This window comes from Zonotrichia leucophrys, chromosome 21 (genome assembly GCF_028769735.1).
Source record: "Zonotrichia leucophrys gambelii isolate GWCS_2022_RI chromosome 21, RI_Zleu_2.0, whole genome shotgun sequence".
Classification (NCBI taxonomy): Eukaryota; Metazoa; Chordata; class Aves; order Passeriformes; family Passerellidae; genus Zonotrichia; species Zonotrichia leucophrys.
This window is the reverse complement of record NC_088190.1, coordinates 7,708,394-7,720,714: the sequence shown is the minus strand read 5'-3', so window position 1 is coordinate 7,720,714 and position 12,321 is coordinate 7,708,394. Positions and strand designations below refer to the sequence as shown.

General features: G+C 54.7%; 1 protein-coding gene across 4 annotated transcripts in view; it reads left to right on the top strand.

The window, feature by feature from the left end:
* Positions 1 to 12,321, top strand: part of EPHB2 (EPH receptor B2) — a 128,788-nt gene that overhangs the window by 29,734 nt on the left and 86,733 nt on the right. For all 4 annotated transcript variants that reach the window (XM_064730794.1, XM_064730792.1, XM_064730793.1 and 1 more), the window contains exon 2: positions 9,379 to 9,443. In XM_064730794.1, coding sequence (XP_064586864.1) covers positions 9,379 to 9,443 — 65 coding nt within the window. The remainder of the gene's footprint in view (positions 1 to 9,378; positions 9,444 to 12,321) is intronic.

Genomic DNA, 12,321 nt, shown 5'->3' with positions numbered 1-12,321 from the left:
GGGGCTGGGGCACCTTTAGAAGGAACTTCTGGGCATGGGACTCCAACCTCCCAGAGCACCCCTGTGTCCATCCCCAAGAGAGGAATAGAGACCTGGAGGCTCTCAGAAGGAACATGGCCCTGTTCCATCCTCTTGGAAAAAGGCTTACTGTGGCATCCAGTCTCTGCTGGGCCTGGATGAGACTGGATGCCACAGTTTACCCTGGGACTCCCTCCCTCAGGGTATCTCCCAGCCCATGGGCTCAGTGCCACCATGGAGAGCCATCAGCAGTGACAGTAGCAGTGGCTGTTAAACGCCTTCATCTGTGTTTCCTCTGTGTGGCTCCTGCATTCCCAGCAGCAGCAGGAGGGCCTCTGCCTGCTGCCATTTGGCATCTGCATTGTCTCCTCCCAGCAGCCTGCCCTTGCCTGAACTCAGACCACCTACAAGTCCCAGCTCCTTTCGGGACAGATGCTGCCAGTGGGTCCCTGGTGCTGCTGGAGCAGCTTCCCAGAGAGCTCTGGTGGGCTTCTCCTGCTTCTGCTGACCTGTGGAGCAGCTGGTGTGGGGAAACTGGGACAGACAGGGTGAATCTGCAGCTGTGAGTGGGATAATGTGGCAGCTCACATCCAGCCTCTCCTGCTTCTTCAGCAGGGGCTGAGAGGTCACAAAATCAGAATTCCCTCCTGAGACCTGGAGCTCTCATTCTCCTGGCAGGCAGGCAGGTGAGAGGGACAATGCTGGGTGGGTCGCTGAGTGCTTGGAAAGCAGGACACGTGCTGGGGTGACCTGCAGGACCCCATGGGCTGTAGAGTTTGGCTTCTCCTTGCTTTGAGCTTTCCAGCAGTGCAGCACCCTGCAGGGCAGTGCTTGCACAGCCAGGCCGTCACAGTGAGAGGAGGAGCTGGGAAGAGGGTCTGGCAGCTGCTGGATTGGGGCCATGGCCGTGCTCAGCCCTGGCTCCTGGCTCACCCTGTGGCATTGCCATGGCCCCCATGGCCAGGTGCAGCTCTGCCCCAAGCCCAACTTCCCGTATTTTCTGGTCTAGCAAGGCTGGGAGCTAAAGACCAGTGGTTTCCTTCTGCACAGCAATATCAGCCCTGGGTTTGGTCCTCTGAGAATGGTCCAGACAAGGTGTGGGCAATCAGAGTGAGGGAGGGATTTTGGTGGAAATGGCAAAGCATAGCCCAGCTCCTGGCATTTCCCTCATGGAAATGTAGAGGGAGTTCCTCCTGGGATTGCTGCAATGCTGTGCCAAGGGCAGGGCATTGGGGCCATCCCCTTGTTTGACACCAGTCCTGAACCCTAGTGTCACCCAGTAACTGGGTTAGAGTGACCCAGCAGGTTCTGCTGAGCCCCACCAGCCTCCATCCCCTGCTCCCCTGCTGCCCCTGGGGCTGGCTTCTGCCTCACAGGGCTTGCAGGAGCTGTGACTGATGTCCTAGGGAGCTGAGGAGCCAGGAAGGCTCCATGACTCCCCCAGGCTGAGGACATCTTACCCCTGTCAGTGCTGTGTGCCATCTCTGGGCTCAGCTCTCCCTGCTCCATGGACTATCAGCCTGGATCCTGCTTGGCTGGTCAGACATGGAGATGATGGACATCATCCTAATCCTTAGGTCTCTGAGTCTGGCTGGACCTACTTTTGTTTTACAGGTGTGTCCTGGAGGGGCTTAAAATTGGCTGGTCAGAGGAAAATACTTCAAGTGGATTATTTTTCCTTCCTTTTCCAGGGAAGGGCACTGAATGACCAGGTACTCAGTGCTGGGTTCCCAGCACCAGGAGCACCGGCGTGACCGGCTGTGCCTGACCTCGGGGTGCCCTTTGGGGGGAGTGGGGCGTGTCGGGGTCCCCATCCCAGCTCAGTCAGCCTCCTCTTCTCTCTCCCCATCAATCTCTGTCCCCCTTGGGGTGTGAGTGGATCCCTGAGTGCAGCATCCCAAGGATCCTGTGCCGCTGCTCACAATGCAGGGAGCTGTTCCCGCGCCAGGGCTCGGCCGGGGGGGTGTTGGGTTTCAGCTCGTTCCGCTGGCCCCCGGCCAGGCAAAGCAAAGCTCGGGGCTGCAGGGAAGGGCCACTGGCTTTGCTCGGCCCCTCTCAGCTCACGCTGGCAAAAATATCATGATCAGGCTCCAGTAAAGCACAGGAGGCAGAGAGGGGCCTTTCAACGTGGGGAAGGGCAGAGATCTGTGCTGAGGGCTCCTGGGGCAGGGACAGACGGGTTTCTCATTAGCCACCCCCTGCCCGGGGATGTGGGGGCTGTGCCTGAGGCCAGGGTGGGTACGTGGTTCCTGATGCACATGTTCCTGCATGGAGGAGCTCATCCTGACCTGTGGTGTCTCCAGTGCAGATCCTGGTCTTGCTCCCCTTGCCAGGGCTCTAACACCATGTGTTCCTCCAGCCTGGAGCTGATGAGTGTTTTAGGTGGGCTTCCAGGTCACCTAAGGGACATGGTGACAAGGAATGATCTCCCACTGTCTCTGCCTTAGGATGACTTTGCTCCCAGCCCATCCAAGTGAGCTGGAAGCTTCTTGCCTGCTTTGCACATCCAGCGCTGGCCACAGCTGATGTGGTCATGGGTTCACGAGAAGCTTGCTCCCTGTGTTGATAATGTTGGACCAGGATTACAATTCCTGGCGAGTGTCCTACCCTGAGAGAGGAGCTTTCGTGAGGAGTGAAAGGGGAAGGGAAAAAGTTGTGGGTGGAAAAATGAGGGTGGAGGCTCCAGCTATCTGTGGGGCTATTTATTTGCCCAGCTGTTTCTCTATCTGGATGAGCTTGGAGCCTGTGAATGTGAAGCATTTGCCAGGACTTCTGAGAAGCTCAGGTCCGGATACTCCAAATTGGTCTGAATTGGCAGAACTCCATGCAAGTTATTTTTCCGGATGGAGAGGAGTGTGTCTGCAACATGCACAGCTCCTCTGTTAATCCTTCCACCTCCAGCCTGTGCCCCTATCCCTTGGTCCTGCCACCTTCCATGCCCACTCCTGGCCAGCCTGTCCTGCTGCCACCAGGACCCAGCATGATCCCAGACTTGTCCTCCCCTCCCAGTTCTGTCCGCCAGTCTCATTCCTGATCTGGCCAGGTGGGAAAAGCTGCTGCAGCTCAGAACCCCTCACTCATCTCACTTGTGGCTGAGCAGCAGGAAGACCATGTGGAAGCACAGGAGCCCCCACCCAGCACTGTCACAGCAGATCCTCTGCATGACACTGTCTTAGCGTGGCTTGGAGCATCTGACAGTGGTGGGGTGGGAGTGATGGTGTGGCTGGAGATGCCAAGTGTCCCTCCAGAGCCATGGTGTGCCCTCAGAGCGGGCAGGAGTGCTGGGGACAGCCCCCAGTGCTGGGGGAAGCTGCTCAGAGCAAACATCTCCAAAGTGAGAAGCACGGGCACTGGTCCCCGGGTGTCCCGTGGGGAGCAGCGCCGTTCCCTGTGGGAAGTGGGCCAGAGCTGTGTCTGCTGGTGTGGAGCAGCTGCAGATTTATTTAGAATGCTGTGGGCAGCATGTGGAGCTGCAGATAAACACGCGGGAGGGGAGAACAGAAGCAACAACACTGAGGAGACGCTGCTGTGCAGGGAGGGCTGCACTGAGCTGCAGCTATCGCAGCCACCAGCGGTGGGCCAGGGGCCAGGCTCCCACCCTTGCCACTCCCACATGTCTTTGCTCCATGTCCTGGGTGCCTCGGGGACCTTCATGAGGCTGCCAAGGCATCAGCCTCTCACCCTGTTACCTGGTGCTGCCAAACCAGCAGGATGGCACCGTGAAAGAGGCTGTGACAGTGAGTGAAGTTGCCAGGTGGTGGTCCAGGCATTAACAGCTGGCTTGGGGTTGCCCATGGTGGAATTGGCCCGTGTTTTTTGTCCCCAGCACAGGAGCTGGTTCTGTTATGTGCCCCTGTGCTTGTATGAGCATGGGGCAGCCCCAGGTAGGAGCAGAGAAGCTGCTGGGGGCGGTGTGGCTGTGACAGCCCACCGTGGTCATCCTGGGCACAGAAGTGGCAGGGGCAGGGCAGACTGGTGGATCTGCAGGTGGAGGAGCTGCCTCAGTGGATGGTGGGTTCCCATGCCTTGGGGCTTGCCACACTTTGTGTGGAGCTCACACCTGTGGCAGAACTTTGTCCAAATGATGTCCCCGGGCCTGGAGTCACCTGTCACTCAGAATGTGTCCATGAGCATCTGGAACAGGTTGCCCAGAGAGGTTGCCCAGACTCCCCATCCCTGGCAGTGTCCAAGGCCAGGTTGGACAGGGCTTGGAGCAAGCTGGGATAGTGGCAGGTGTCCCTGCCTGTGGCAGGGGGTGGAATGAGCTGAGCTTTAAGGTCCCATTCAAACCAAACTCCTCTGGGATTCTGTGATTCATCCAAGATCTTCACAGAGCTGCTGATGTCATTGCAAAGCCTCTCTTGGTGATTTTTGAGCAGTCTTGGGATTTCAAAGAGGTCCCAGCTGACTGGAAGTCAGCGAACATTGTTCTAATTTTCAAGAAGGGCAAGAAGGAGGACCCTAGAAACTACAGGCCTGTCAGTTTCACTTCATTGCCTGGTCAAATCAAGGGAGAGCATTATTCTGAGAAGTATTGAAAAACACCTGGAGGACAATGTAGTCATTGGTCACAGCCAGCACGGCTTCATGAGGGAAAGCCCTGCTTATCAAACCTGATTTCCTTCTCTGACTGGGTAAACCCACCTGGTTGATGAGGGGAAGCCAGGTGATGGAATCTTTACTGATTTCAGCAAAGCTTTTGATACTGTCTCTCACAGGATCCTTCTGGACAACCTGTCCAGCCCCCAGCCAGATAAACACATCATGTGATGGGTGAGAAACTGGGGGTCAGGCACAATGGGTGACAGTGACTGGGGTGACATCAGACTGGTGACCTGTCACTGCAGGGCTTTGTCATTGCCCTGCACTCTTCAGCATCCAATGACTTGGACACAGCACTGGAAGGAATATGAGGCAAGTTCACAGAGGATACAAAACTGGGAAGAGCTGTTGCCTCCCCCAAAGGCAGAGAGGCCCTGCAGAGAGACCTCAACAAAATAGAGAACTGAGCCATCACCAACCGTGTGAAGTTCAACAAGAGAAAGTGCCAGATTCTTTACTGGGGATGGGGCAGCCCTGGGTGTGTGGGTGGAGCAGGCAACAAGAGGCTGCAGAGCAGCTGCAGGAAGGGACCTGGGGTCCTGGTCAGTGGATCTGAGTCAGCAGTGCCCTGGCAGCCAGGAGGGCCACCCGTGTCCTGGGGGACATCAGGGAGAGCATGGCCAGCCAGGCAAGGGAGGGGATTGTCCTGCTGTGCTCTGCACTGGGGCAGCCTCACCTCGAGTGCTGGGGCAGATTGGGCACCGCAATGTTAAAAAGACATGAAGCAGTTAGAGAAAATCCAATCCAAAGGATGCCATGAGGATGGAGAAGGAGTCTGGAGGGAAAGCCATATGAGGAGATGCTGAGGTCACTTGGTCTTTTCATCCTGGAGGAGACTGGAAGAGACGTCATTGTGCTCTTCAACATCCTCCTGAAGGGCAGCAGAGAAGCAGGTAGCAATCTCTTCCCTCTGGTGAGCAGTGACAGGACTTGAGGAAATGTCTGGAGATGAGTCAGAGGAGGTTTAGGCTGTATATTAGAAGAAGGTTTTTCAGCCAGAGGTTGGTTGGGCACTGAACAGGCTCCCCAGGACAGTGGTCACAAGCCTGTGTGAGTTCAGGGAGTGTTTTGACAGCACTCTGAGACAGGCTGGGGGTGTTGGGGTTCCCTGTGCAAGGCCAGGAGTTGGATTCTATGATCCTTGTGGGTGCCTTCCAGCTCAGCCTGTTCTATGATTCTGTAATTCTAGGTTGGACAGGGCCTGGAGCAGCCTGGGACAGTGGAAGGTGCCCCTGCCCATGCAGCTGGATGAGTTTTAAGGTCCCTCCCAAACCATTCTGTGGTTTCATGGTTCTGATTCACATCCCCTTGTGCTGACCCTGCAGGGTCACTGTGCTTCATGGGGACCAGTTATTCCCAATTTTCTATAATTCAGGTGCTCTCTGCTCTGTGTAACCCCATCTCCAAAAGGATTTCAGCCTGGGCAGCAGCTTGGTGCAAAAACTGCCCCAGAAGGGGCACATTGGGGTGTTAGAGCTGTGTGTGATGGGGAGCACAGCCCTGGGACCCCCTGCACTGTGAAGGCTGATAGACAGGAGCCTCAAACAGGAACCAGGTTTAGGGAGGAAGAAGAAGGAAGCTGAGCTAATTTAGCTGTCTTGGAGATGGATCATTTGCCACCCGTGAGCACCACAAGAGAGAAGGGTTTTGGACTGCAGAGTCTTTGTAAAAGGAAAAGGAAATCCAATAGCTGGCAGCTAAATGGTGTAAATCCAGACTAAAATTAATGGAATATCTGGTGTTTTTTATGGGAAGATAATTTGCCTTTGGAAAAACTTGCTTAAAACCTGCAAATTTCTTCTCCTCCTTCTCTCTGGGCCAGCCAGAGTGGATGCAGAGCTCCAAGGGATCCTTCAGCTGAGGATAAGGGGGTGTGAGCAGTGGTGTACTGAGCATGACATTTCCACTGCACTGAGTTTTCATTAAATAAAAGGCTTTTAAAAATGTAAAATGCTTCAAAATATGAACTTTGTTTGGGGAATTATTTGTAATGACTTAGAATATATCTTGTTTTCCATTTTAGTCACTGCTATTAATGTACTTACTATGCACCACTGTCATTGATAGTTAAGATAAAGTAACAAATTCAGGGGGTTTTTAAAGCTTCTTGCTAGCACTGTGTGAAAAATGTTGTTTTCATTTCAGATCAAACGCCACTGGTGTTTTAATGAAAAAGCAAGATCCTCTGATAAAGTAAACACTATTATTGGCCTATGTAAACAAATACTCAGTTTAAAAAGAAATTTTGTAAATCTGACCCACAACATTTTGGGATTAGCTGTTTTCCAGAACTCTTCTTAGTGGGAAAAATTGAAAAGAACTACTTTTTGCTTTTTACTCTTGGAATAAAACCAAATTTCGAAATCCTGGTTTCCTGTGAACTGGAAACCGCTGGCTGGAACCAGGAGTAATGAACAAGCCACAGTCTGAGGAGGATTTACTGCCAGGAGTAGGTGCAGGGAGCACAGTGCTGCCCTGGCACTTTTTGGGGTGCCAGTTAGAACAGGAGGGCACATGCATGGAGCAGTTTCACCTCTGCATCCAGGCCTGGCTCTTCAGTGATAGATCTGCTCAAGGCTGAGCTTTTCTTCCTTTGTTTTTGTTCACTGGAGTGAAAGTGGAGAAGGTGGAGATGGGGTTTGTGGCAGTGTGCTTGTTTTTCTGGTGGGGAGAAGCGCAGCAGAAGGACATGGTTACACCCATAGCTCTCCATTCCCATTCTGGGACCACCCTTGGCAGTGTCCAGAGCCAGGTTGGATGGGGCTTGTAGCAACCTGGGATAGTGGGAGGTGTCCTTGCCCATGGCAGGAGGGTGGGACTAGATGGTCTTGAAGGTCCCTCCCAACCCCAACCATTCTGGGACTCCTGGTGTGTATGGGATGCACACTTCCCAGCCTCCCTGCAAGTGCACTTGGCATCCCCAGGGCATGTGCTGAAATCAGGGCAGATTCCCATTGTCCCTGCAGGGCAGAGGGACAGAATCTCCCCTCTGGGCATGGCCATGGTCTCAGCACAGTCACTGGCCATGTGCTGCCCTGTGCAGTGTGTCCCACCACACTCCCCTCATGTCCAGCCTCGGTGTTTTGAGGCCTTTGGGCAGAATTTCTAAACTGCATTTCCTAAACTCAGGAATATTGTCCTGTTTTCTTAAACTGTCAGCCTTGGTTGTGGTGCAGAAAAATCCCTGTATTGCCACGAGCATGTGGCTGCAGACCTGGAGGAACAGAGAGTTGCCCAGACTCTGGAAGCCACTCATGGAAGTGTCCAAAAAAGACTTTTGAGCACTCCCTGGGAAGTGTTAAAGAAGTGAGTAGATGTGGTTATTAGAGACACGGTTTGGTGCAGAACATGGCAGTGCTGCAGTAATGGTTGCACTCAATGATGTTAGCTGGCTTTTCGAACCATGATTCCAAGTGTCTGATTTCTGATGGGGCTGGCTGGCACCTTCACCTGCTCATGTTGGCCCAGATATTGGGGTGCCATAACCTGAGCAGCCCTCAGTGGCATCAGTGGAGTTGAGCCAACCTACAGCTATTGGGGATGAAAAGAACTCCAGTGTTGGAGCGTCATGAGCTGCAGGAAGGGTGAGGAGGCTTTGCTGTTGCCTGGCTTAGCAGGACTTGTCTGTGCTGGTTGGTGGTAGCATCACCTGACCTATTTCAACCCAAATCATCTGGAAAACCAGCTTTAACAGTGGTTTAATTTTTTAGTACTTTTAAGTCCTAAAAGTGCTGTTCCTCCCCACATCCTACTGCATCTCAGAGGATTCTCCCTACTGTGCAAAGTGCTGAGAAAAAACATATCCTGCTTTTGGCAAAGGAAACTAGAAGGTGATGGAGGATCCCTGCTCAGGCTGCTCCTCATCTGCAGCAGTAGAACTGGGCTGGGGGTACCTGGATGTAGGATTGAGAGGAGGGAAATCTGGCTTCGCTGATGGATGGAAGAGTCCCCATTCATAGCAGGAGACATTGCCTGGGCTGGGCACCTTGAGGTCCCACCTCAAATCCTGGGGTCAGTTTTGGGTCCCTAATGAAAATTAAGACATGGAGGGGCTGGAGTGTGTCCAGGGAAGGGAATGGAGCTGGGAAAGGGGCTGGAGCACCAGGAGAGGCTGAGGGAGCTGGGAAGGGGCTCAGCCTGGAGCAAAGGAGGCTCAGGAGGGACCTTGTGGCTCTGCACAGCTCCTGACAGGAGGGGACAGCCCAGGGGTCGGGCTGTGCTCCCAAGGAGCAAGAGACAGAACAAGAGGAAACAGCCTCAAGCTGTGCCAGGGGAGGTTTAGATTGGATATCAGGGAAAGTTCCTTCATGGGAAGGATGATCAGGCATTGGCCCAGGGCAGTGGTGAAATCACTATCCCTGGAGATGGTAAAAAATGTATGGATGTGGCACTTGTGAACAAGTGGTTCACAAGTGGTTTAATGATGGTTTAATGATGAACACATGATTTAATGATGAACATTGTTTGGTGGTGGGCTGATGGTTGCACGTGATGATCTCAGAGGTCAGTTCCAACCTTAACATGTTTTGATTCCATGATTCTGCGTGGGGGCCAGGGAGCAGTGGGCAGTGGGTGGGGAGCAGTTGGATGGAGGGACCAGTGCCTGGGTCCCCTGGCTGAGATGTGGCCAAAGGGCTCAGTGTGGGGTGGGCTCCAGCCCTGCAGCCCTGAGCTAGCGCCTCTCCACCTTTTTCACTGTCTCCATCTTCAGTCCTTTCATCAGCAGCCAGTGACTCCTTGTTCCCCTTCCTTCCGCAGAGACACTGATGGACTCCACCACGGCGACAGCAGAGCTGGGCTGGACAGTGCATCCTCCCTCAGGGGTAAGGCATCACCTGACAGGCACCTGCAGCTGCTCTGGGATCTCTTCTGCACATGAATGTGGCAGGCTTGGCCCAGGAAATGTCAGGCACTGATGCAAAGTGCCCTGGCCATGTGGAAAGAGGACAGTTGAGGTTTCCAGTATTTTTCTAGGAGATGATACTCCAAAAAATACCCCAGTGTTGGTGGGATGTAGTTCCCACCCCACAGAGTCACATAGTGTGGTGCTGGAGGAATCACAATCTCCATGGAGCTGGCATGCAGCCACCTAAAAATGAGGAGAGGAAGAAACAATATGCCAAGGCCACCATCATTTGTCCCCAGTGCCCTCAGTTGTTATTCCATTGCCTGTCACTTGTAGCAGGATGAGGGCATTAGGCTCAGGTCCTCAGAGGACTGGCATCCCACAGAGAGATGTTTGCTGGCTCAGCAGAACTACCTGTCTTCCTTACCAGGGCCAGGTGTACCCTGAAACATGTTCAAAGACCACTCTGAAGAAACTCCTTTAAAGGAGATCTTGGGCAAGGCAGTGCATCAGGTTTATCCCCCAGAGGGTGCAGGCACTGCCCAGGCTCCCCAGGGAATGGGCACAGCCCCAGGAGCATTTGGGCAACGCTCCCAGGGATGCACAGGGTGGGATTGCTGGGGTGTCTGGGCAGGGCCAGGAGTGGGACTCAGTGATTCCACCTCAGAGCATTCTGTGACTCTGTGATTTCTGCACCCTTCTGCTCATGGGAGAAAACCAGAGTGGAGCCACCTCTGTGTCCCATGTGGGGCATCAAGGTGCTTCAGAGCATCCTGCCCACCTCTGGCTGTGGTAACCAGCAGCAGACACAGTGTCCAACCCCCCAGACCTGCCCCCTTGCACTTGGGTGGCCCAACCCAGCCTGGCCAAATGCTGGAGATGCTTCCATACCCGTGCATGGCAGTGGTGGCTCAGGCTCCGTCCTGCCTTCCATCCACCCTCTGCAGGGGCTGGATGAAGACGTTTCTGTGGCCCTCACCCCCAGGCTGACAGCATGCCCCCAGTCTGAGCCGACTTGGCAGGAGAAAAGAGCGAGCCCAGAGCAGCCTTGTCTGGGAGATTAAACCGAGCCGTGCAGCGTGGCCGCGGTGCCGCGCCAGGCACGGGCGCTGCCCGTCACCATGAGAAAGGGCAGAGCTGCCCGGCCCCGCCGGTGCCCGCCGAGGGGGATGACGGGCACACAATGCAGGGGAGAAGAGGTCAAGTCTCTTTCTCTCGTGGCCCAGCCTTTCTTGTTTGCGGTGTTTCCATATGTGAAGCACGCCCTGCTCCCGCTCCCCAGCGCGGCCGTAATGAGGCCGGGGCCTGCTGGAAGCCTCTCCCCGGTTATTGTGCTGCTGCCTTCCTTTGAGCTCCCGGCATGTTAATTAGAGAGCCAAGAGAAAGGGAGAGGCTTCTAATTAAGCGTTGAGGAAGCGCAGGGGCTGGTGCACGGGGGTGACTTTCTCTCCCATCTGGGAAAAGGGAATCTGGAGGCAGCCACTTGCTGTGGCAGGGATGTGGGGGGATGCTGGGGGTGCCAAAGCTGGCCCCCAGAGTGCTCCCAGGTCCCCCATCAGGGTGGAGATGCCCATCTGGACAGTGCCATGCAGTCCCAGGGCTTGGTGAGATCGCCTCCTATCTCCACCTGTGAGCAGGGCCCTGAGAGGGGATATGGGCACATCATGTCCTGCTCTGGGTTCATCATGGGTGACAACTCTGCAGTGCCTTCATGGCCTCATGTCCACGGGCAGGACAAGGCAGTGCATCCCACTCAGAGGTGGCTGGTCTGGTTGGATGCAGCCAGCATCACCTGGAAGACAGAAGCTGCCGTGTGCTCCTTTTTGGGGATTATTACAGACCCCAAAGCCCAAACAGTTGCTTTTTGTCTGGCTCTGAAACTCTTGTGCCATTCATATGAGTCCCCAAGCCCTGCCTTTGACTGCTGTGGATCCCAAGGCCTGGAGACCCTCATTCCACCATGTGCTGCTCCTGCCTGACCAAGGCTGAGCTCTCTGGGCTTGTGTCCTTACCCTCCCTGGGGGCTGGGCAGGTGTGGGTGGGGGTCCCTTGGTCTTGGTAGCTGCCAGGGTGGGTGTCTGGAGTGGTCCAGGTGAGGGAGAGCCACATTGGAGGCAGGGCAAGGAAAGGAATTGCTTCCACATGCTTTGTCCTTGATTCCCCCACTCTTCTCCCAACCAGTGCCCTGAAAAGCAGGGAGATCCTGCAATTTTCCACTAACACACCAAATTTATTTCTGGAAAACAAAGCAAATGCCCCGGCTGTGTTTTGCGAGGATGCTCCTCTTGTCCCCCAGCCCTGGCAGCAGATTTACAGCTACTGCCAATCTGAAGTGGTTGGAGCTGTTGGGGATCTTCCCTGACAGCCTTCTGTTGGGCTGTGAGCCTTGATGTGCTAGGAGCAATCTGTCTCCCATCCCCTGAGCCTCTTTCCCCAGTCCTGGGTGCCCTTGTGAGGCCATTTACAACCTGAGAGGCTGGGGATGCTCTGCTCCTGCAGGATTTTCCCTGGATTTGGTCCTGGCACTGGTGCTGGATCTGTGCTGTGCTGCTGCCCTGCCCTGGGCGTTGTGATCCTGCACCCAGGGCAGGGTTATGCTTGGGGAGTAACATCCATGGGAAACAGCTCGGCTTCCACTTGAGCAGGTTTCTGAACACATTCAGAAGGAGCAGTTCCAGCTGGCTGGGACTGTGCCACACGCCAGCAGGATTCTGGTCCCTGTTGCCAGCATCACACAGGTGCCCTGGGTGGGGATGGGACTGCAGGGAGATGCTCTTCACTCTGGCAGGGGCTGGGCAGGAGGAGATGCTGTGTGAGCTGAGGGTTCTCCTCCCACAAAGGGTCTCAACAGACCC